General features: G+C 43.4%; 1 protein-coding gene across 2 annotated transcripts in view; it reads right to left on the minus strand.

Annotated features, from left to right (window-relative positions):
- The window catches only part of LOC135539967 (FYVE, RhoGEF and PH domain-containing protein 5-like), a 63671-nt gene extending 41402 nt beyond the window's left edge, over window positions 1-22269 (minus strand). Inside the window, exons 1-5 of one of the 2 annotated variants that reach the window (XM_064966243.1) lie at window positions 22009-22269; window positions 12148-14905; window positions 3040-3193; window positions 2897-2955; window positions 2687-2717 (exon numbers count right to left, since the gene is read on the minus strand). In XM_064966243.1, the coding sequence (XP_064822315.1) occupies window positions 2687-2717; window positions 2897-2955; window positions 3040-3193; window positions 12148-14905; window positions 22009-22063 (3057 nt within the window). In that variant the 5' untranslated portion in view covers window positions 22064-22269. The remainder of the gene's footprint in view (window positions 1-2686; window positions 2718-2896; window positions 2956-3039; window positions 3194-12147; window positions 14906-22008) is intronic. The other variant, XM_064966244.1, reaches the window with a different exon arrangement.
- Window positions 22270-26531: the final 4262 nt, after the last annotated feature.

The following is a 26531-nucleotide window of genomic DNA, read 5'->3' on the forward strand; positions in this document are numbered from 1 at the left end:
CATATGAGGGTGGTGGACATCTCATGGATATGGGAAAGTCATAGTATGAATACATAGTTATTGTATACATTACATTTATAGAATGTGTGAACATGTAGGCTGAGAAAACATTTAATAGATGAACACACATAAAGCAAATACTTTGTACTTTGAGGTGTTATGCCTTTTTAGGGCTTTTAGGCTCCAACTCCTCTCCTAATGTACCAAACGTCTGTGGGTTATGTCATTGTAAATACATTAGAGAAAGACTGCCACTTAAACACTGTGTTCAGTGTTATGACTGTCCTGTGAGGATTCAAATGGGTCAGATCAGCTTGGCAATGGATGACAGTAACCAGTCCTTCTCTCACCCACAAAAGAGGGGGGGGGGAGAACTGGGCCAGTTTGACAGCTCACCCTCTGTCATAAATTAAAGGAGAGGAGATCATCTCCCTCCAAAATCCACCAAGGAATGTGCTTTGTTAACAGACTTTTTCCCACTAAACAATATTTCTAACAAAAGAACGTGGGGAATGGTCAGAGATGATCTACAGAAAACTAATGTCAAATTGTTATGTATTTTGTCATGTTATTCAAAAGGTTATAAAAGAAATACTGTAACTTAAATTATATACACTACATGTATGAAGTCTCCATACTTAACGTTGTATAGGAAATATGAAAAATTATGAAAATACTTCTGTTAAGATAGGAATGTGATTTTAGGAGCCATAAGATAATTTGTCTCCTAAATCTTTGAATAGCATGTAGCCACACCCTGAGTGAGGTCAGAGAGCGTGTCAGCCAGACGGAGCCATCCCCTTCAGTGCATAAAAGGATTGGTGGAGAAATTAACAGTAGACCAGGAAATGTGAAGTGGTAGTTAAACTTTTGAAATGGTTGGAACTTTGAACCTCAACATGAGGTGAAGAAAATAAACTCACCTCCCAGACCAGAAAGGTGTGTATAGAGCTGCAGCTCACGTCCAGAGTGGTTTGAACCTTGAATATCAACACCCGGAAGCGGAGAGAAGCTCACCTTCCAGACAATCACTGGTACGGCTGTTTAGCCATCCTACCATCCTACTACTCTTGTCAAATCATTGTATCCTACTACTCTCATCCCCAATGGGAACTGTCGACACAGCTGGCTACCCTATCTTCCATGGAGCATCTTCCAGAGTGAACAACAGTAGAAGATGGGAAAGGGGAGACCACTTTCGGACAATCAGAACTTTACAAGCGTGTCGCTGAAAGGCCAACAACCTTGCCATCTTCCAGAGTGAACAACAGTAGAAGATGGGAAAGGGGAGACCACTTTCGGACAATCAGAGCTTTACAAGCGTGCCGCTGAAAGGCCAACAACCTTGCTGAGGAGGGCTGGTTGTGACAGTGATAAACGGCAAGCGAAGGCATACACACATAAATAAGTTCATGATTTCTAATTCTAAAGAGGTGGCGGTTCTTGTGCAAAGTACATGATTACTGTGAGAATAGTTTCTAAAATGTATAAATGATGTGTCTCACTTTCTTTTTCTCTCTCTCTCCATGTCGTTTTGTAAAAAGCCACCATATTGTGTCAGTCCACGAGGGACCTTTTTCTTATGCATTGAGTGTGTAAGTTTATTGTGTTATTATTTAGTTAGCTATAAAATAAATAATTAAACCAATTCGTGTAGTATAGAATTCATAAGTAAGGCTGGGGTTTTTGCAGATCCAAGAAGGTTATGACTGTTCAGAATGACGATATGATAAGAGGTTATCATTAATACGTTGACTGCTTTATGGATGTGATAGGTAAAGACCTTTAGAGTTTAATTCGGGAGATGGTAACTCTTTAAACAACTTCTCTCATGGTGCCCCAAATTCCCAATGAGTTAATTGTTACATTATTAATTTAATCGGGTAACAATTAAACATAGTTGATTTGATAAATAAAAGTAATCAGATTAATGAAAGTAAAGTCACATTAGTTTGTAATACCTTCAAAATTGAATTAAAGTACAGTGGTTGGTGGGGCTCTACTTGGGGAAAGTGGTTCACAGAGAGACAAAAGTGAGATGAGTGGAGGCACCACACATACTTCAGGGAAGTGTCTGATGCCCTCCCAGCCACCTTGGCCCTCAGATAGAGCCCCATCTCCACTCTCACCAATGACCACCATTGGCTATAATGGCAAACAAGGAATAATAATAACTCGACACCCTCTCCTAATTTGTCCAGAACTCTTATTCATTTTACAGCAGGTTTGCAAGTCACAAAAATAAATACAATTACATTGTATTATAGATACATCCTTCCTTCCCTCTCTCCCAAGCCAAGTTTCCAACTGTTATCTATACACAACAACCCACGTCTATGACGGTGAAATGCTTGTTTACTGTTCTATCTGAGAAATCACTGCACATCCACTGTCCCATCAGCCCAGCCAGGCAATTCATAAACTTTATCTCCACTGTAAAAAGCATCTAGACATTATTTTCCCTTGCTTCTAGTCTAGCATTGGGATTGCAACAGAGGAGATTTGTATAAACCTTGTTGTCTGCCTCTCTGATCCATCTCCTGTATCTTTCTCCAACCAACTCATAGGGGCACTAAATGCCCAATGACAGAGAGCTTTCCTGGAGCAGAGTTTGCTACATGAAGGTAAGAGGAAATCTAATCCATCTAGAAATACATGTCTGGTTCAGAGACATCTTCATACCTACCTCCTGGAGAAGCTTGAGGGCTTTCACATGTCTGCAGAGAGAGAATTGAGGCACTGTCAGGTTTACATGTGCAGATGAATGTAAAAATGCATTCATTTACAGGTTATTAAGGTGAAACAACAAGGTGAAAAGGACACAACAATGTTACAGAGTAAAAGAGTTACAATGATGCTGATTAGTAGTGTTATATGTGATACTCAGGTCACTCACAATCTCTCAGTGTCCACCAGCTCTTTGGCAATGTAGAAGGCTCTGGATCGACCGTCGGTCTGTAAAGAACAACATTATCACTAACAAATCTCTATGGAATAGCAAACATAATACAATAACAATATCTTGGTTTGAAAACTTACCTGTCTGTCATATGTGTTATCTGCTCCTCCCTCCTCCTCCTCAGAGGTTTGTTCTTGGTCCTCCTCCTCCACTGTCCCGCCCCCAGCCTCAACCTCTGACCCGCCAGGTGAACCAACAGCTATGGCGCACACAGTGTAGGCTTCTGTATAGGCACTGAGAGGACAGGACCAGATAAGAGCATCCGTATGGAGATGTAGGATCTTAATTTGATCACCCTGTTGCAGGTGAACTTTCCTACATGTAAAACATGTAGTGTATTTGAGGTTAAAAAAGGCTTCTGAAGTTTGAAATTTCCACTCTAAATTTCAGACTTGATTTTCTCTTACAAAAAATGTATCGTCAGTTATAATACACATAATAATCCACATTTCCCGTTGCTGCAGGATTATTTTCCTGCTGTAGCAATCTGGCTCAAATTAAGATCCTACTGTAGTGTAGTTCACACATACATGTCAACAAATACACATTCAAACATTAAAATATGTATGTTAACAAACACACACACCATACAGTGACAGTTTTGTCAGTGCAGTTTTCTGAAATCTGGCAAATGATGAGGGTGAGCCAGTGAAGGAAGGAAGGAGAGGAGAGAAAGGAGAGACAATAAACCCATCAAATATATTACTAAACCAAAGGACATTTACAGAGAGGCATTATGAAGCTGTAACTCATCTAATGGGCAGTGGATCGAATTCATAAAATCCCAAACTATGATCATTAGCTAGAAAAAAGAAGAAAAAACTACATAAAAAACATCTTGAGATTAATATGAAGGTGGGAGACAGAGTGAGACAGCTTGTCTTCAGCTAGGATCCATTTTCAAACCAACACAGAGAGGGCTGGTATAGCTTATTTATAGGAAATTAAGAGGAACATGTCTGATCAATGGAAAGGAGGATTAATCAACCCCAGAGTGATCTCTCATAGGTCACGGTGTCAGGCCTTATGCCATGATGAATGGCTAATACAACTCAAAGTTTCTCAGGGAAACAAATTAAAAACCATTTGTTCAGGAAGAGAACAATGACATTGTTAGAGACATTTTTCAAGATTCTATCTGCCCATTCCAATGTACAGTATGGCATTTCCATCATGAATGTCTTTATCTACAGACCACAACATGAAGTATTATCTTTATACCGCATTGACAGTACATTTACACTGAGTGTACAAAACATAAGGATTCCCTGCTATTTCCATTACATAGACTGACCAGGTGAATCCAGGTGAAAATTATGATCCTTTATTGATGTCACTGGTTAAATCCACTTCAATCAGTGTAGATGAAGGGATCAGACAGGTTAAAGAAGGATTTTGAAGCCTTGAGACAATTGAGACACTGATTGTGTATATGTGCCATTCAGAGGTTGAATGGGCAAGACTGCTGTAATAATAGCAGGTTATATGGAGGAAAATCAGACATATGGAGAGCGACAACGTGACATTATGAGAAGAGATGAGAGGTCTTTTTAGTGTGGGGAAAGACCACCAATAAACCTAGAGTGCCTCCAGCAACACAGCCATACCCACAGCCATACCCAGGCCATACCCACAGCCATACCCAGGCCATACCCAGGCCATACCCACAGCCATACCCACAGCCATACCCAGGCCATACCCACAGCCATACCCAGGCCATACCCAGGCCATACCCACAGCCATACCCAGGCCATACCCACAGCCATACCCAGGCCATACCCAGGCCATACCCACAGCCATACCCAGGCCATACCCACAGGCCATACCCAGCCATACCCACATCCATACCCAGCCATACCCAGGCCATACCCACAGCCATACCCACAGCCATACCCACAGCCATACCCAGGCCATACCCACAGCCATACCCACAGCCATACCCACAGCCATACCCACAGCCATAGGCCATACCCACAGCCATACCCACAGCCATACCCACAGGCCATACCCACAGCCATACCCACAGCCATACCCAGGCCATACCCACAGCCATACCCACAGCCATACCCACATCCATACCCAGGCTATACCCAGGCCATACCCACAGCCATACCCACAGCCATACCCAGGCCATACCCACAGCCATACCCACAGCCATACCCACAGCCATACCCACAGCCATACCCAGGCCATACCCACAGCCATACCCACAGCCATACCCACAGCCATACCCACAGCCATACCCACAGCCATACCCACAGCCATACCCAGGCCATACCCACAGCCATACCCAGGCCATACCCACAGCCATACCCAGGCCATACCCACAGCCATTCCCAGGCCATACCCACAGCCATACCCACAGCCATACCCAGGCCATACCCACAGCCATACCCACAGCCATACCCAGGCCATACCCACAGCCATACCCAGGCCATACCCACAGCCATACCCAGGCCATACCCACAGCCATACCCACAGCCATACCCAGGCCATACCCACAGCCATACCCAGGCCATACCCACAGCCATACCCACAGCCATACCCAGGCCATACCCACAGCCATACCCAGGCCATACCCACAGCCATACCCAGGCCATACCCACAGCCATACCCACAGCCATACCCAGGCCATACCCACAGCCATACCCACAGCCATACCCACAGCCATACCCAGGCCATGGACCAGCATCAATGGGATGGGATGCAGTTAATAGTGGTGTTCTCGACTAGATCGGAACAAAGGAACCGGTTGAATCAGTTCCCAGTTTTCAGCTTCCAAATAATTTCCAACCAAAAACACATCTTAATCTCTGCATGTTACAACTTTGTCCCTTAACCATGGCAATAGCATCCGGTCTCTGCAGCCTCTGTGCTATAATGTTTTATTACAGCCAAAGAACAAATCTACAGTGGCGAATTACAAAAGAGGATAACAAATTATACTTCCCCGCTTCCCCAGGCTCTTTGTGAGCTTATTTGTTTGTCCTGCTGATAGTGGAAGGATGAGTATCCACTGGTCAGTGACCTCAAATATACTGGAGGACTTGGTTTCTCAGATAGTAATTATTCTAGTGGCGAAATTAGTAAAGATACCTGTAAAGAAGGCTGGAGTAACAAATAATTGTGCCTCAGTATGTTGAGTGATGTGCTACTAATGCTTTCACAAGAGGTGTTACCGGTGCTTGACTGTTTCTGCGGTCAACACCACAAACAAGTCAAGACCTGTATGTACTGTAAAGCCCTTTAAAGTCCTCCACCCCTTCTCCGGCATTTCCCGTAAACAGAGAAATGGACGCTCAAAGGCAGGACACTTCCTCCCGAGGGATGACCTGACAATGACCTCACAGGCCCCACACCCAGGCCTTCCTGTAGCCAACACCTAGCCTATGGGCAGGGCTCCTGACCACTGCTGACCAACCTCTAGCCAACACCTACAAGCAGAGCCCCTGACCACTGTTGACCAACCTCAAGTTTCAAATTCAAGTTTTATTAGTGGTATGTACGGGATGCTTACTTGCTGGTTCCTTCTCGATAAATGCAACAACAATAAGAAATAATAAAAGATAAGAATACAAACATTCAGTAAACGGCTCAGTAGAATATAATAAACATCTTAGCATACGTACAATAGAGGAACATTTACACATGTTTTGGGGAAGGAGAAATTAGGGGGGCAAGTGTTTCAATTGTGCAGTATTTAGCAATCATAATAATTTTCTGGTAGCAGCAGTTGTGATGTGTGTGTAGCATGAATGTGTGTGTGTGTGTGTGTGTGTGTGTGTGTGTGTGTGTGTGTGTGTGTGTGTGTGTGTGTGTGTGTGTGTGTGTGTGTGTGTGTGTGTGTGTGTGCATGCGTGCGTGTGTGTGTGTGTGTGTGTGTGTGTGTGTGTGCGTGCGTGAGTGAGTACATGTGTGGTCAGCCCAGTTCAAGTGTTCAGCAGTCTGAGGGCTTGTAGATATAAACGTTCTCTGAGCCTGTTGGTATCAGACCTCATGCTCTGATGTCATCAGCCCGATGGTAAGGGAGTGAACAGCTCGTGGCTGGGGTGTGTGGTGTACTTGACGATGCTGCGGGCTTTCCTCGGGCACCGTTTGGAGTAGATGTCCTGGATGGGTGGGAGCATGGTCCGTGTACTGGGCTGTCTTCATCACCCGCTAGAGTCCCTTGCTGTCGTGGACGGAGCAATTCCTGTACCAGGCCGTGATGCAACTGGTCAGGAGGACGCTCTCAATGGTGCAGCAGTAGTATTTGGAGAGGAATTATTCAGCCACCTTAGGAAGTAGAGATGCTGTTGCACCCTCTTGACAAGTGTGGTGGTGTTGTTGGTCCATGTCAAGTCCTCGGGGAACAGAACAGAAAACTGTAAAATAACAAATTATTTGAGGAACAGAACCCGAACCAAAAATGTAAATATTATGTTCTGTTTCGGAACTGAATTTTTTTTTAAAGCATGGGAACCGATTATCAACGTACTTTCACGTTTTTTATAGTCCCACAAAAATTGCTTTAAAAAAAATTCAAACCTGTGTAGAACATTATTTTGCTGGTCGGAACAGTGGAATGCAACGGAAAAAATTATGGTTCTGTTCAGAATGAAATGATAGGGCTGGACGCCGAGAAACTTAAAACTGCTCTACTGCAGTCCTGTTGATGTGGATTGGTGCATGTTCCCTCCTCTGCTTTCTGAAATCAACCATCAACTCCTTTGGTTTGCTGACGTTGAGGGAGAGATTGTTGTCCTGGCACCACAATGCCAGTTCACTTAACCCCTCCCTACAAGCGGACTCATTGTTGTTGATTATCGGGCCTATAACCGTGGTGTCATCAGCACACTTGATGACGGAGTTGGTGTCGTGCAAAGTCACACAGTCGTGGGTGAACATGGAGTACAGCAGAGGGCTGAGGACACATCCCTGGGTGCCCCTGTGTTAAGAATCAGTGTGAAGGAGAAGTTGATGCCAATCTTCACTGCCTGTGGACTGCCCGTCAAAAAGTCCGGGATCCAGTTGTAGAGGGTGGTGCCCAGACCCAGGGTGGTGTCCAGATAGTCTGTAGTCCTTGCCAAATGTGTCGCGAGTCTGAGTTGTCGAACATCAATTCAAGTTTGAGTCTGTATTGTCTTTAGCCAACACCTACAGGCAGATCCCCTGATCACTGCTCACCAACCTTCAGCTACAACATACAGTGTAATTCTCATGACCATGACAAACTGATTAATAGCCAAAAGCCTGCTATGGAAAGTAAAGACAGTCAAAATGTGCAGTCTAAAACCATATCAGTTCAAATGAGAGAGTAGAAAACAGTAAGACCCTATGTGTTTGGTACAGGCAGTGGATCTCTGACCCTTTATTTGCAAACAATTTCATTAGAAATTCCTTAAAAGCACACAACAAATGTGTAGGTATTAACATCTCTGTGGTGAGGTAACAAGTGTTGTGAGTGTTATATCTGAGTGTTGATTCTAGTGGGGTTAACACCAGTGGGATTGAAATTGACGCCACCTGTGGTGAATAAATGAAGTGTTAATCAGGTGCTACTCTACTGCGTTTAATTTATTTCCGCTAGCTCTCTCAGAGTGAAAAAGACATGGGAAGGGGCCATAGTATCATATTTCCCAGTATGATTTATTGCAGGTTGCTTTTTAGAAATAGCTTGTTTTAATATCTATGTTTCTGCATGTACATTGATTGAGTAATTGATCTTATACTACACAAAGATAAATAACATTTTCCCATTATTGAGATGGCTGTACCATTTTAGACGGTTTAAGTAGTCTCATTTATCATTCTTCCCTACCTTGGCAGTCATTCTAACTGCAGTGATTAAAAGTTTCAATTGTTGGATATTCTAATACTGGCTGGATTCCAATAGGAAATATACAATTTGCAAGCCATCATATTATGGCTTGCAAACCAGGAGTTTCAGACCACTGTGTTAAGGTAAAATAAGGCTGTCAAAGTATTTTAACAATCATGTCTCTGTCACTAGCAAACACAGTCATTGGTGGTACTGTTACTTCTAAAATTCACTCAAAAGGCACCCTTGGAAACAGATATGAAAATAATGCTTTAATCTGCAGGATTCCCCAACTGGAGCCTTATTCTAAAATGTATGAAATTGTTTTTCGCTCATCAATCTTCACCCAATATCCCATAATGACAAAGCAAAAACAGGATTTTATAAATTATATATTTTATAGAAAAAATGGAAATATCACATTTACATAATTTAAACATTTATGTATTGACACCCTTTACTCAGTACTTGGTTGAAGCACATTTGGCAGCGATTACTGCATCGAGTCTTTTTGGTATGACGCTACAAGCTTGGCACACCTGTATTTGGGGAGTTTCTCCCATTCTTCTCTGCAGATCCTCTCAAGCTCTGTCAGGTTGGATGGGGAGCATTGCTGCACAGCTATTTTCAGGTTTCTCCAGAGCTGTTCGATTGGGTTCAAGTCCGGGCTCTTGCTGGGCCACTCAAGGACATTCAGAGACTTGCCCCAAAGCCACTCCTGCATTGTCTTCGCTGTGTGCTTAGGATCACTCTATTGTTGGAAGGTGAACCTTCACCCCGGTCTGAGGTCCTGAGCGCAATGGAGCAGGATTTCATCAAGGATCTCTCTCTCTACTTTGCTCTGTTCTTCTTTGCCTCGATCCCGACTAGTCTCCCAGTCCCTGCCGCTGAAAAATATCCCCCACAGCATGATGCTGCCACCACCATGTTTCACCGTAGGGATTGTGCCAGGTTTCCTCCAGACGTAATGCTTGGCATTCAGGCCAAAGAGTTCAATCTTGGTTTCATCAGACCAGAGAATATTGTTTTTCATGGTCTGAGAGTCTTAAGGTGCCTTTTGGCAAACTCCAAGCAGGCTTTCATGTGCCTTTTACTGAGGAGTGGCTTCCGTCTGGCCAGTCTACCATAAAGAACTGATTGGTGGAGTCCTGCAGAGATGGTTGTCCTTCTGGACGTTTCTCCCATATCCACAAAGGAGCTCTGTCAGAGTGACCATCGGGTTCTTGGTCACCTCCCTGACCAAGGTCCTTCTCCCCCGATTGCTCAGTTTGGCTGGGCGACCAGCTGTAGGAAGAGTCTTGGTAGTTCAAAAACTTCTTCAATTTAAGAATGATGGAGGCCACTGTGTTGTTGGGGACCTTCAACGCTGCAGAAATGTTTTGGTGCCCTTCCACAGATCTGTGCCTCGACACAATCCTCTCTGAGTTCTACGGAAAAATTCCTTCAACCTCATGACTTTGTTTTTGCTCTGACATGACCTGTCAACTGTGGGACCTTATATAGACAGGTGTGTGCCTTTCCAAATCATGTCCAATCAATTGAATTTATCACAGGTGGACTCCAATCAAGTTGTAGAAACATCTCAATGATGATCAATGGAAACAGGATGCTCATAGGAAAGGGTCTGAATACTTATGTAAATAAGGTATTTTTGTTTTTTATATTTAATACATTTGCTAAAATAAAAAAGTTACTGTTTTCGCTTGGTTATTATGGGGAATTGTGTGTAGATTGCTGAAGGGAAAAAAACAACTTAATCCATTTTAGAATTAGGCTGTAATGTAACAAAACGTGGAAAATGTCAAGGGGCCTGAAAACTTTCTGAAGGACATAAAATCCAGGAAATCAGCTCCAAGTGATTTTAATATAAGAAATCTTTTCCAAAGTATTCCCACGCATAATAAAGGGGCAAGAGGTGACCGTATACAAATGTAAGCAAGGTTTGAAATGATTATGTTTTAGTCAAAACATTATATTCGGCTTCTTGCGGTCAATTTGCAGTCTACAAATGATTTGTCATTATGGTCCGGCCCCCCGACCATCCACTCAAGAAAAAAATCGGCCTGTGGCTGAATCTAGTCGATGATCCCTGTCCTACAGTGTTAAAACAACACCCCAAAACAAGTTACTGTAAGACCACAGGTGTTCATTCCCTAACACTATGAACAGCATCAGCTCTAAGAAAGTGTTAATTTAAGTCTGAATTTGCAACACCCTTGATGTTAGGGACTCAACACTCTTGGGGTGTTAGTTTATCAACACTGAAAGTGTTAGTTTAACACTATTTCGGTGGGTCATATTATACACACTAAGAAAGTGTTCAATTGAACAATGTGGGTATTAAAATTGTAATCTAAAATGTGCAGTGCACCAATATGTCACCTTAATGCTGTGGTGTCAAACAAATTTTGCACCAGGGGCCGCATCCGGTCTTCAACGAGGTCCAGAGGGCTGCACCGATTTTTGGACACTGTCAAGAAACTGTATGAATATAGGTCCATTATAATTTCTACACAGTTTCCATTTGGTTTTAGTCATTTTTAAGTATATTGATTTTTTTTACTCAAACCACCTGCAGGCCGGATTGGACCCCCTTTACTATATCGTATGTTTGACACCCCTGCGTTAATGTGAACTGAACATCTTTTGGAAGCTTGTGATGCAACAACATGCAACAGCATCACTAATTCAGAGGATTCCCAGAGACTTGTGTATCAAAACACCCTTGTGTTTAACTCCCATACACCTCCAGAATAGTAAACATGGCTACTATACTGCATTGCTGAGGGCAACACATCATAGAGCTAACGGAATACTGAGATTGCATCTCCCAATCTTCTTTCTGATTACCTGCCTGGAGGGAAGAGTGATGAGTCCAAAATGTTCTGAAAATGAATCATCCAAGGAGGTCTGTATAATACCTTTGGTAGCCATCCAAAGCAAACTATGACCTGCCAAAATGAATTGATATATGCATTCCTCAATGATAAACTAATTCCTACTGTATGTGACTGAACATGTAAGCACAACTTCCAAGCTGTCTCCACCAGTCCTGCGGCCCCACGGTCTCCTTGTGACTGACCACTGTGTGGTCAAGGCAGCAAGGGACCCTCCCTAAGAAACAGTTCTAAATCCCTTATCCCTAGGGAGTAGTACACACACAACGGGGACACAGTAATCAAAAAGACTAGTGCTCTGTATAAGAGGTGGCAGGGATCACTAATATTACAACCGGGAGCATCTATCTACTTCAGTGGTTCACTCTCATACAGTACACACATAACCCACCACACATTAAAAAAAATGAATGTTACAAGTGTGTTGTATGTTACATGAATATTACAAGTGTGTTACCAGTGCAAACTATACACCTTGAATTTACCCATACCTTTCAGGCTCTTGCTCAGGCGACTGAGCTTTTCTCTCAAACCCAGGGAAGCTACTCATATCCACGTAACCATCAGTGTCATTGGCAGAGGACAGCACCCGACTCGTGTGGTCAAAGAACTCTGCAAAGGTCCCAGGTCGTACAGGCTTCCGGGAAGGGATCTGGATGTTCTCATAGTCGGAGCTGAGGGTCTGGGCGGGGATATTCTCATAGTCTGACATGTCAGTGTTGGGAAAGGAGATGGAGCGGGGCTTGGTCAGAGGGAGGGGGGTGTAGGGGGCGCGGGAGCGGTCCTCAAAGGACTCCACCCGTGCCACACTGCGGTTGAGGAAGGCCACGGAACCCCCTTTTCTCTTCCCATCCTTATAGAACAGGAAGGTGGAGGGGGAGTCCGGAGACCGCTGGGGCTTACTGACCATCCGGGACTTGAGTTGCGGGGAGCTGCCTGTGCAGCGCCTGTCTAAATCAAGGACCCTGGCAGGGCCGTGGTGGCTGGACTCAGGGGAGGACCTGGAGGACACATTGACGTCCACCAGCAGCTTGCTCTCTGTCTTCCTCCTGAACTTCAGCATCAGGAAGCGCTTGAAGGAGGACTTCTTCTTTTTCTGCCTGTCTGGGGAGTCCCCCTCGATGAACAGGGATGGAGAGCTCTTGGTGATGGGCTTCTTGGTGATGTATGCTAGCTCAAAGGGAGGAGGGATGTCCACCATTGAAGTAGGGGTGGACAGGCCGCTGGAGGGCAGGGGACTTTGCTGGGTGAAGCTTCCAGAAGAGCCCATAACACAGGGCAGGGAGAGGCTGTCCTCCCTCCTCTCCCCTGGGGAACCCTGGCCCTCCCTGTACACACACAGGGGCAGGTCCCGTCCCTCCATGGAGAAGGAGCGGGGGTACAGGAGAAAGCGATGTTGTTTGGATGAGCTCTTGGCCCAGGTTGAGTTTAACATGGGACTGCTGCTCAGCGTGGGTCCACTCCGGTCCAAATCTACCTCGCAGTAGTTCTGAAGGTGGAACTCGGAGCCCGCCTCCTCAGGAACCGTATCAGGCACATAACCAGGCACTTTCCCTGACAACGACCGGGACCTGGTCACAATGGATTTTCTGTCAAAAGGCAGGAAATTCTCCCCCTCTGAGTCCAGGCCTGCCTCTTCGTAGACATGCTCATCACTAAGGTTACCTTCTATGTCGGTTGTCTCATCCAGGTAGGGAATGATGTGGCCCTCAAGGTCCTCCTCATCCCTGAACACATCAGAGTCATCTGGGGAGCGCAGCTGGCTGTCAGAGAACGATGAGGCCTGGGAGATGTCTGTCTCCGCTGGCACAGAGATGGACACCAGCCTGAAACGGGGCTGGTTGTTACTCTGGTTCAAGAAAGCCTCCACCCTCTGGACTACAGGCATCCTTCTCTGACATGAACCTGTCATGTTCTCCCTGTCGTCATCATCGTCATCTCCTATCTCGACGTAGTCCTCAGAAGAGACACACTCAATATGACCCATGTCCTCACACAGGGAGTCATCGTCACCTATGGCTGCGTACTCACTGGGTTCCGTGGTCTCTGTTGTGACCAGTGAAGATTCTTCCGGTGTGCTCTCACTCTCTGCTGATCCGTCACCTTTGCCCTCTGCAGGGCTCTGCTCTGGATCCACAATGTCCTCAGTTGAGATGTAGTAGGGTTCCAGGCTAGGGTCAACTGCTTCCTCCTCTGTGTTGAAAAGTTGTTTTGCTTTATGTTTGCTGTGTTGGCGCTCACCCTCTTCCATAGTGTACTGAACAGTCATAGGCTCTTCATCAATTAGGGAATATGGTTGATACCTTTGTGCTCTCTCCTCTGAGGGACCAATGACATCATATCCAAAGTCCTCCTGTAGGACATTGGTAGGACTACCAGGGTAAGGTGAGGATTCCTCTACTTCCCCTTCATCCTCCTCCTTGAAGGATGAAGGCTCTTGGGTAACAAGGTCCTCCTCTACGTTGTCTTTGACAAGGAGATCTATGTGTTCCTCAGAGAGAGATTCTGTATCTGCTGTGGTATCAGCTGCTTCTTCTTCTTCTTCCTCTATTTGGTGCTCTTCCTCCACATTCTCCTTTTTTTCTTTCCCAGGCCAAGTTTCACAGAAGTAGCATGCTGCCTCCTCCTCCTCAATGCTGGTGATAGAGAAGCCATCTGTGTCGGCCAGCGCCTCGCCAGCGTAGCAGCCCTCTGTGTCAATCTCATCAGTGATGTCCGTGTCGATTATCTCCACCGAGTCCACTGAATAAATTGTGAATCCAGCATCACTGACCCCCAGTGTGTCCAGAGAATCCACCTCCTCTGCTTGAACACTGTCAGTTAACCTCCAGTCCTCCTCTTTCTCCTGCATCATCTCCTCCTCCTCCTCCTCCGGTTCGATCTGCTCTTCATAACCATTCTCAGGATCGTTGACCCCTGAACTGAGAGAGTATGAGTCATACTGAGGTTCCACTGGCTCCTCCTCCTCTAGCCCCTTCCCTCCACTCAGACAGTCCTCTGGCTCGTTCTCCTGGTCTAGGTCCTCATCTGAGGACAGCAGGTCCCCGTTGGTGCACCCCTCCTGGGCGTTGTTGCAGAGTAGGGAGGAGTCGCGCTCCTCAGGGTCATGTGGTACTGTGGGTTTGGGGGCGATGGGAGGTTTGGGGCCCCTGGCTAAGGAGCAGGGCCGGGACATGAGGGGGGAAGGAAGCTTGAAGGCAAGGTGACTCACAAGTTTTGGTTTAGGAGCAAGAGGAGGCTTCTTAAAATCTGAAAAGAAAACAAAAGACATCATCATGAGCTACTACTAGATATATCCAAACAAGATAATGGATTATTCAAAATTTACAGAGGGGGAAAATTGTGAGGTTAGCGGTCTACACAAAAAACAAATGTTATGGTTAAACTCAAATATATTGATTCATAAAAAAACATTCTTTATGGATTTTGTTATTTAAATGGTATTATATGCATTAATGATATTATGAATATAAATGGAGGAGTTATGTCACATATGCAGTTAGCGAAAATATATGGGAATATCTCCTCAATCTAAATGTACAACCAATTGATTGCAGAACTACCACAAAAAAATGGAGGAGGCAAGTGGATAAGGGAGAAGGTAAGGCACTTATCTGCCTGCCAGATATTACAGATACAAATTAGCTAAAAGGAACTGGCATAAATAGAAAAATATACCAGTTTCATCTGAGGACAACAATGTTGACAGCTGCGCCATACAGGTTGCAAGGTAAATGGGAGATTTTTGATGTACCAATTCCATGGCACATGGTTTTGAACCGGTACAAAAAATACCCTTGACTCAACAATTACAGTTTGTCAATTTAAATTATTATATAAAATTCTTGCCACCAACAGAATGCTATGTACAGTTGAAGTCGGAAGTTTACATACACCTTAGCCAAATTCACAATTCCTGACATTTAATCCTAGTAAAAATTCCCTGTCTTAGTCAGTTAAGATCACCACTTAATTTTAAGAATGTGAAATGTCAGAATAATAGTAGAGAGAATTATTTATTTCAGTTTTTATTTCTTTCATCACATTCCCAGTGGGTCAGACGTTTACATACACTCAATTAGTATTTGGTAGCATTGCCTTTAATTGTTTAACTAGGGTCAAATGTTTCAGGAAGCCTTCCACAAGCTTCCCACAATAAGTTGGGTGAATTTTGGCACATTCCTCCTGACAGAGCTGGTGTAACTGAGTCAGGTTTGTAGGCCTCCTTGCTCGCACACGCTTTTTCAGTTCTGCCCACACATTTTCTGAAGGTTTGATGTCAGGGCTTTGTGATGGCCACTCCAATACCTTGACTTTGTTGTCCTTAAGCCATTTTGGACTTTGGATGTATGCTTGGGGTCATTGTCCATTTGGAAGACCCATTTGCGACCAAGCTTTAACTTCCTGACTGATGTCTTGAGATGTTGCTTCAATATATCCACATAATTACACTTCCTCATGACGCCATCTATTTTGTGAAGTGCACCAGTCCCTCCTGCAGCAAAGCACCCCCACAACATGATTCTGCCACCCCCCTGATTCACGGTTGGGATGATGTCCTTTGGCTTGCAAGCATACCCAAACATAACGTTCCTCCAACATAACGATGGTCATTATGGCCAAACAGTTCTATTTTTGTTTCATCAGACCAGAGAACATTTCTCCAAAGTACGATCTTTGTCCCCATGTGCAGTTGCAAACCGTAGTCTGGCTTTTTATTGCGGTTTTGGAGCAGTGACTTCTTCCTTGCTGAGCGGCCTTTCAGGTTATATCGATATAGGACTATATAGATACTAGATAGATACTTTTGTACCTGTTTCCTCCAGCATCTTCACAAGGTCCTTTGCTGTTATTCTGGGATTGATTTGCACTTTTCCACCAAAGTACGTTCATCTCTAGGAGACAGAACGCATCTCCTTCCTGAGCGGTATGACGGCTGCGTGGTCCCATGGTGTTTATACTTGCATACTATTGTTTGGACAGAAGAACATGGTACCTTCAGGTGTTTGGAAATTGCTTCCAAGGATGAACCAGACTTGTGAAGGTCAACAATTTTGTATCTGAGGTCTTGGCTGATTTCTTTTGATTTTCCCATGATGTCAAGCAAAGAGGCACTAAGTTTGAAGGTAGGCCTTAAAATACATCCACAGGTACACCTCCAATTGACTCAAATTATGTCAATTAGCCTATCAGAAGCTTCTAAAGCCATGACATCATTTTCTGGACTTTTCCAAGCTGTTTAAAGGCACAGTCGACTTAGTGTATGTAAACTTCTAACCCACTGGATCTGTGATACAGTGAATTATAAGTGAAATAATCTGTCTGTAAACAATTGTTGGAAAAATGACTTGTGTCATGTACAAAGTAGATGTCCCAACCGACTTGCCAAAACTATAGTTTGTTAACAAGAAATTTGTGGTGTGGTTGAAAAATGAGTTTTAATGACCAACCTAAGTGTATGTAAACTTCCAACTTTAACTTTATATTTCAAAGCGCACAATACACACAATGCCCCATAAAGATAAACTGTACGTATAAAAGTTTGTGCATAAAATAACATATGCGCAGAACATAATCCGGATCCGTAACTTGAGAAAGAAGTTTCCAGAGGGGCTTCAAATGGGGGTTCCCTAAAGTCTACTGATTACAATGATAAATAATATGACATTCTGTATTTTGTCCATTTCAAGCAATGTGACAAGAAACCTTACTTAATTCCAAGAATGTTGAAAATTGAACCATGGACATGAAACCATTCCAATAGAACTCTACCATTTTGAATAGGATGTATAGTACGTAATACTTAGGCTACGATTACTTATTATGCAAGCACTGTTCTAGTACGTGCCATCATTCTAATCCACAGATATCATACAATATTTTGAAATCATTATGAGCATGCTGAAATGTTATCATCTCAATGGAGGGATCAAAATATCAACAACAATCTGTGATTTAGACAGCATTTTTAAACATTAAAAAACATACATGATCCATTTGATTGTGTTTTCCATACTACCTGGAACATTTTAAGCCATCATTAAGCTTAATATATCATTTACTAATGAAGTTATGGCCAATTCAAATTACAGAACAGTAATTTGAGGGCACATTTCTAGCATATTTTTGCAAAACGTTTAAGGACAGATATACAGTATATGGCATAGTTGGGTTATTTTATTGTGCTCTCCTCACCACTTAAAACATTTAAAGATATCATTAGGTTGTATGTACCAGTTATTTATGGCAATATGGCAATGTGAATCCTGTCCAATTAGAACCAATGCAGCTCGTTGATTTATATTTGCAACTTTATTAACAATCTGTTTTCAAATTTTTTTACCATTTCAGCTCTTTTCTAGTGCCTTGTCTACAGCTTGGTGGCCAGGTGTGTTTGTTAGACGGCGTGCTGCTAATTGGCACATTTTATTATCCTGACATGGAAGGGTGCATCGGGGAGATTCCCCCTACATCCAGCATAGGGAAAACGGATTTCCCCAGTTTAAAATATGCTCGAATTTTCTATTTAAAATTGATATACTGTATTTACAACTAATCATGTTAATGCTTAAAATCATGTTAATGCTAAAAATGTAAGGAATAGATCCTCAATCATTTACGTGTATCTTTGTAGCCTACCTGCCTGAGAAATTTGGAACTGGCCATTCACTTTATATTCTATGTGCTAACCTTATGGCTTCAGTTAACCCTGAGAGTTGCGCCTGTTCAGTGATGTAGACCGCAGTTATACATTTAGAACAGTTTTACGTTGCTATTTTACATACCCTAAACTACTCTTTTTATGCACTATGGTTTTTGAATTATCTTACTTTGTAAACAACTTAATGTTTGGGAAAATAAAACCCCTAATATTTTCACCCCTACCTAGCTGTCTTTCGTTGCCTCCTTGTTCATCCCCTTTATATGGCGGCAGTGGTGGGATGGCCAGTAGAGGGAACTAGAGGTTAAAGGACTTTTTTTTATCTTAACCAAAAACCAAGATGACCAACAAAGGACAAGCCAGGGTGAGGACCACTGAATATCCAGAAGAAGACTGTTGCAGGACCGTTAGCCATGGTATATTGGCCATATACCACACATCTGGCCTTATTGCTTAATTGTACAACAGCTGATGAAACTAACACTGTGAAAGTGTGAAAAAATGTGATCAGTGGTATTTTCTGATAGTTGCAGGTTGAAAATACAATCTACGAGAGACTACCAAAACAGAGCATGTTCGACAAAACAAAAATCTTAACCACCCCACACTGGCTTCCCAGACGCAAATATACTTTTGTAGGATAGCCAGAGGCAAAGTCATTATCTGCCAGGTGATTGGCTGAGCCTTCTTGGGTGTGTGACATCACTCCGAGCCCTTACCAAAACACAAAATACATTGCAGACATTTTATCTTGCCTCGAATCTAAAACCAGTAGTAACCAACAACTTTAAGGACAGTTATCTTAAAATGAAAATACATATCTAATATTCCCGCATGCCAATAACATTGTCGCAAAGGAGGGCTTGCTAGCTAGCTACAAGGTTTGAGTTACCTCAGCCGTTTTTTTATGAAACAGTGCAGCTAGTGACGCTGGCTAACTAACCTTAGCTAGATTGCGTCTAGACTTGGGAGCTCATGGTCAAGTCTAGATGGGATGCAGCTTTTGACAAATTGACGTAAAAGGTTGTTGCTTATTTGCTAACCCTAAACATTTTCCTAAACTAATTATCCTACTATCTTATATTTTCCTAACCTGCTACGTAAGTTCTCCTAAACCTGCTACGAAAACTCAATTTTGACAAAAGCTGTATCCCTTTTAGACCATACCGTTGCTCATGGACACATCATATGCTTCAGGAGCCAGCTGCAGATGTGATTCCACCATGGGCAACAATAACTGGCTACTTGTTTGTTTTCAGACAAATATATTCAACTCATAGCTAGTTTATCCAGTGACCACTGCATTTAGAAGGATAGCTACCGACTGAAATGTAGCTAGCTAGCATGCTGGCTCACACTGGCCATGCAGTAGCCAACTAGCTAGCTAATAGTTAGCTTATCGTGGACACCAAACGACAACGCTAGCTCATGGGCACACGGGCTACAATAGTAAACTAGTTAAAGATGATAACACCATGGGAAACAATAATTGGCTAGTTTGTTTTCAGACAAATATGTTCAAGTCATAGTTTATCCACTGACCACCACATTTAGGATACCTAAATGACTTAAATGTAGCTAGCTAGCTCACTGGCCAGGCAGTAGCCATTACTATCCAATAAATTGTGGATTTCATATTCTTTGATACATTTGGGATAACATCAAGCAACAGACAGTTTGTGTAAATGTAAAAATAAGGATTAGTGGACTCCTCTTATGAATGATCGAACAGTGAAACTTAAATAGATTGGTGAGGCTTTAATTTATTTCCCAATGAATTGAGCTGAAGGTAGGTTTCTCAAGTCATTTGGTTCTTACTGTCTCAACCAATCACCCAAAATAACTTATGAATATTAATTACTTTGCCTCCGGCTATCCTACGAATGTAAATTTTGCTTCCCAGACTGCTTCCAATCATTAAAATGTTCCTTACTTAAAGGGGCAATCTGCAGTTGCTACATCCATTTTTGGTTTTCTAAATTAATTCATAAATGCCTCATAAGCTAAGTTCAACAGTCGTACCCCATCAGAACCCAAAATATACGCTTGTTTTACTCCAAATGTTTGTAAACAAAGTAAATATAAACAAACACTGTATAGGCTCAAACATAGTTAAAACTATCATTTTCATCGCATGGATGTTCAGGCCTTCATCCACAGCTCAGTCTATGAATTTGAGAGTGATTACATTTTTCCAGCCCCATCCCTCAGCTTTTAACCCGAAACAGGGGCAGAGAGGACCCTGCGTTATCATTTCAACTGCGGATTGTCCCCTTAAGGTATCTAGAATTAGTGTACCAAGTTTGATAATTTTATCACAAAATGCATGATTATTTCCCCTATCCGTTGGACTAGGGCACCTGGGAAGCGTATTGGCAGTGAACACTTTGCTCAGAGGGACACAAGTTAACACTAAAGGATTTACTAAAGGATTTACTAAAGGATTTACTAAAGGATTTACTAAAGGATTTCCCCAAGTCACTTTCTGCAATTCACTGGAAAGAAGCCCCTCTCATAGACTGTTTTTGCTCCTTTGAAGTTATGAGTTTCAAGGGACAAAGAAACTGAAGACAAAATAAAACATATGGTCATATGATATATATATGATATATACAATATACATATATGGTCAAACAGGACACAGAAGGACATTACATAAGGACATTACATTACATTTATATGATCCAGTGGAGGCAGCTGAGGGAAGGACGGCTCATAATGGCTGGAACAAAGTAAATGGAATGGTATCATGGAAACCATGTGTTTGATGTATTTGAAACCATTCCACCAACTCCGCACCAGCCATTACCATGAGCCCGTCCTCCCCAATTCAGGCGCCACCAGCCTCCTGTGATAAGATCTCCTCAACATAACCTTGAAGAACCAATCAGATTCTCCCGTCCTCCCCAATTCAGGCGCCACCAGCCTCCTGTGATAAGATCTCCTCAACATAACCTGAGGAAAACAGCACCCCTGGCTGTACCTTGAAGAACCAATCAGATTCTCAACAAAGCAGCAATGTGACAAGCATCATACAGGCTTACTTAGTCCTTGTAAACTGTCCCCATAATTACAACAGAACAATGCCATTGACAAACTTGTCAAAAATCTATAATGCACATTATCAAAAGAATATCTGGTGTCTATAAATTCATAATCACTCATGTGTTTCGATATTAGATAAATCGATTATCCTATATATTAGATATATTTGTAGACCACCAACAGTCATTTCCCTTAACACTACATCATAGAAAGCCTAACTACTGCACTGTAGTTGTTCACAGTTTCAGATATAGACTAAAGACCTAGTGACTCTTTTCACACTTGGAATTTCAATGATTGAAATGATAAGATTGGAATTGCATTACCAGTTCTATATCTAAACAACACTTTGACCTCTATTTGGCTAGTCAACCACGCCTATAGGCTATCCCAGTCTGTGGCATTGTGATCCCAGGTCTTGTCAACTTCCACAAATTGTAGGCAGCACAAGTCTGTCCCCCTCCCTTCACACAGAGTCCCGTTCCCGTTTTGTTATGGGTAGGACGCATTCTTACAGTCCTTTTTTTATCGGGATAAAACAACTCAGACAATGCAGCGTTTTATTATGAAATGAACAAATGTTGTCAAGACCTAGGGCCTATTTGATTAGTAGGCTACATTTGTTCAAATCGAAGTGCTCTCATACCTGTGTCCATTTTCAGGAACCATCCGCGCGAGCATCCGAACCATTTATCGTTCATTAATCCTTGTGAGAAAGCAACATCCCGTAGGCTATATTCCAGACCACACGTATTCCGAGAAACAGAAAGGAAAGCTATTCAAATACCAGAAAGGTAAAACAATAACCTTAGTTTTATGTCATTTTTATTGTGTCAAGTTACTTTCCAGCTGTAGCGGTCCTCGACTGGTGGCGCGTGCATATGCGGTGAGAGTCGCGACTGAACATATGCTGGAGACTGGGATCTGAGCGCAGGGGGAGTTCCCTGGCGTTTCCTGAGGAGGAACCCACTGGTCACAAACTGGTTGAATCAACGTTGTTTCAACGTAATTTGTCAACGTATTGTGACATGGAATCTACGTGGAAAATGCATTGGATTTTAATGGCAACTGTTGTTTTGGGGTGAAATTTCATCATGGTAACCTAATTTTAACATAGACAAACCTTGTATAAATTGTTGAATTTGTACCTTTAAAACAACATCAAATCTTTAACATTATATCCACAATCATAAAAATAAACAATAAATTGGACAGCACCTCCGACTGGAGAATTTATCTATGTGCAGCTCCACTTTGGTCTCCCATCCAGGGTTTTAACCAATCCCTGTTTAGCTATGATATTACCAATGTGATATCATAAAAATGATTGTTGAGAGTTCTCCACCAGTCTTGGGGAGATAGTCAGCAGGTAGCTGACTAGTGGTGTATTTAGCAGCCTGATGGTCTGGGAGTAGAATCTAATCTAATATATAATCTATTGGCCAGATTTACATTTTTTTCCCTATACTGCCTGCATCTGATTGATGCAAACAAGGAAAACAGGCCATGGCTTGGATGGCTCATCTCTACTACGGGGTCCCTGATGATCTTCTTGGCCTTCCTGCAACACCTGGTATTGTATTTGTCCTGGAGGGCAGGCGGTGTGCATCCAATGGTGCATTTGGCTGAGCGTACCACCCTCTGTAGTGCCTTGCGGTCTGCAGCAGTGGAGTTGCTGTACCAGGTTGTGATGCAGCCCGACAGTATGCTCTCGATGGTGCTCCTGTAGAACACTGTGAGGGCCCTCGGTGACAGGCTGAATTTCTTCAGCATCCTGATGTTGAATAGTTGCTGTCGTGCCTTCTTCACCACACTGTCCGTGTGTGAATGTGCTGAGCTTTGATTGGTTCTCTCAAATGTTTTCTGGTTTCCTGGGAGGTTAAGGCCTCACATTATTTGGATTTTGAAATGCAACAGTTGTATTGGAAGTGGTTAGCAATCGAGGGCTGTGTGTGGTTGTCTATGTGGGTGATTGAGTGAGAAAGACACAGAGCCGAACCAATCAGTAAAAAAGCACATCCCTTCATTATCGACTCATCATGCAGACAACGTATAAATATTCTTTCCAGACTCTGAAGTCAGGAGGACTTTGAGTTATGTGTTAGCCAGACTAGTGTGACTGTAAGCTAACTTACAATTATAAAGTATTTATTGAATCCTGGCAGCTCAGAGACATCCAGCTAAAAACAGAATGTGTGGGATCCCAGAGACTGCTGCTATTTGGACATGATTTCCTGCCCATACATCTGAAGTCTGATTGGAGGACAGAAGTCCCTTAAAACGTTTCTGCATAACAGGAAATTGCACTCCCTGTTTCCTGCACAACGAGGCTCCACTTCCTTAGCAACTGATGGACAAAACTGGCACATTTTAACCCATTGGAGAGTTGAAACTTAAAAACATGAGGTAACATATTTTGTCTCCTAAAGTAGTCACCTGATGATAGGATACACAAAAAATATATATTTTCCATTACAACAATGAAATAACGTGTTTTCCTATTGTGGTACAAACTGATATACAGTGCCTATTAACCACATTCAGCATTATCATAATTATACCATCTCTTTTAACTGCAGCTATCTTGATCCATGTGTACTGAACTGACTTTACCTCACTCTGTATCTCTCAGGGGTAAAGAGTGTGACACATGGACTTGCAAGCGTGTGAGCGCACACACACACGTTCGGCTGTAGAGGTAATCCCACTCTCTACTCACTGTTACTTGCGGTTCAGAGAGAGGCTAATCCTGCACAGAAGGCATTGCTGGGTTCTGCCCAGGGCCACCAAAGGGAAATGCCAGGATTACAGCATTCCCAACAACCATTCCCCCCTGCTGTGACATTGCACATGACTGGATATTGGATAAACTGCCATGGTGCGGTCTCTCTCTCTCTCTCTCTCTCTCTCTCTCTCTCTCTCTCTCTCTCTCTCTCTCTCTCTCTCTCTCTCTCTCTCTCTCTCTCTCTCTCTCTCTCTCTCTCTCTCTCTCTCTCTCTCTCTCTCTCTCTCTCTCTCTCTCTCTCTCTCTCTCTCTCTCTCTCTCTCTCTCTCTCTCTCTCTCTCTCTCTCTCTCTCTCTCTCTCTCTCTCTCTCTCTCTCTCCACTGAAAGGTTAAAAAAAATTCTGGCCACATCACAGCCGGCCTGGGGACTTCTGCAGATATAATTCAACATGCAAAATACATAAATAAGTCCCATTGCTGGCAGCATTACAAGACGAGAGACATCAGGGCAGAGTAGAAAAAAATACAATACATGGTAAAGAAGATCTCAAGCCCAGTCGAGTGCTCCCAGGCTCAAACTAGAGGAGGCACCACCCCTGGGTTCCACTAGGTTAGACCTGGCCAAAATATGTCACCCACACTGATCCTCTAACACATTAACTAAAACATTCTTGAGTGCCCAATGACCAAAACTTCCCAACTGTATATCTGCAGAATTCTCCTGTTTGTACTTTTGAACCAGGAGTATCGTGCAGGCACAGACAACCAGTCCACATAATATGAAGCGAATCTGGGCATGACACCTCTGTTTTCAACAGTCCCCCAACCGAGGCTAAGCATAGTGTTACTAGCAGCACAGATTGTTCTGCTCATTTAAAAACATTACATGTTGTTACCTTTGACCCCTTTTGTTGGTCCAATAAGTATGTTTTTATATTGACTCAATGAAGGGCAGGGAGGTGGGCTCAGAGAGCAGACCTGCTCTGTGGCGTGAGAGAATAATGACGGATCTCCTGATAAACAAGGGGCTGCAGATGTGGAGCATGAAAACATGTTTTGGGCTCATACAAAAACACACACAGACAGACACACACACACACACACAGCCATCCCTGCCTCCCGAAGGGAAACGGATCTGAAAGAGGGAAAACAGGCCTCTAAGTCCAATGCTGCTGATCTCAGGGCTGGAGCACAACTCTCTCACAGGGACGGATGTGAAGTGTTCTGGTCAACATACCAGCTCCACAAACTAGTCTGAGGCCAGTGTTGTGGAACACCTCTGCTGTTACAGAGCAGGTTGTTGGTGGTGTTCTGTGTGCAGCCAGCTGTGGTGTTACAGAGTATGTTGTTGGTGTGTTATGTGTGCAGCCAGCTGTGCTGTTACAGAGCAGGTTGTTGGGGTGTTCTGTGTGCAGCCAGCTGTGGTGTTACAGAGCAGGTTGTTGGTGTGTTCTGTGTGCAGCCAGCTGTGCTGTTACAGAGCAGGTTGTTGGTGGTGTTCTGTGTGCAGCCAGCTGTGGTGTTACAGAGTATGTTGTTGGTGTGTTATGTGTGCAGCCAGCTGTGCTGTTACAGAGCAGGTTGTTGGTGTGTTCTGTGTGCAGCCAGCTGTGCTGTTACAGAGCAGGTTGTTGGTGGTGTTCTGTGTGCAGCCAGCTGTGGTGTTACAGAGTATGTTGTTGGTGTGTTATGTGTGCAGCCAGCTGTGCTGTTACAGAGCAGGTTGTTGGGGTGTTCTGTGTGCAGCCAGCTGTGGTGTTATAGAGCAGGTTGTTGGGGTGTTCTGTGTGCAGCCAGCTGTGCTGTTATAGAGCAGGTTGTTGGGGTGTTCTGTGTGCAGCCAGCTGTGGTGTTATAGAGCAGGTTGTTGGGGTGTTCTGTGTGCAGCCAGCTGTGCTGTTACAGAGCCGGTTGTTGAGGTGGGAGGAGCAGAGTGATTCATGGACAGACCTATTCAATCTGGCTGCTACACCACATACAGTGATTAGGTACACCTGCAAATCAGCATCTAGAATCAGGGAGTAAGGAAAATACTGTGTGAGAGAGAGACAGACAGAGAGGGGAGGGTGGATAGAGTGGAGGACAGCTCTTGAACCCCATCAATAAAATTGCCCTTTATTACGAAGCCTTGTTCTCTTGGTAATAATGGAACGGACCTACTGACCCCACCAAATGGCATTTATTTGTCCACAATATGTTACCAGGGGATTTTAACATTACATTGATGGTTTTGAGTTGTTCTCTTTCAGAGCAGGAAATACTTACAATGAACCAGCCTTATAGAACAATTACGCGGGATGATTTTACAATAATCACCCTCTTGTAGGAACAGGTGTTATTTAGAGCCACTGGAAAAACAATGAGAGCACAGTCCAACCAAGAGCCAGCAAAATCACTCCTTCACAGTTGGATTTCAGGCCATGCATCGAAGAGGCATATGAGCA

This window comes from Oncorhynchus masou, chromosome 5 (assembly GCF_036934945.1).
Source record: "Oncorhynchus masou masou isolate Uvic2021 chromosome 5, UVic_Omas_1.1, whole genome shotgun sequence".
Lineage (NCBI taxonomy): Eukaryota > Metazoa > Chordata > Actinopteri > Salmoniformes > Salmonidae > Oncorhynchus > Oncorhynchus masou.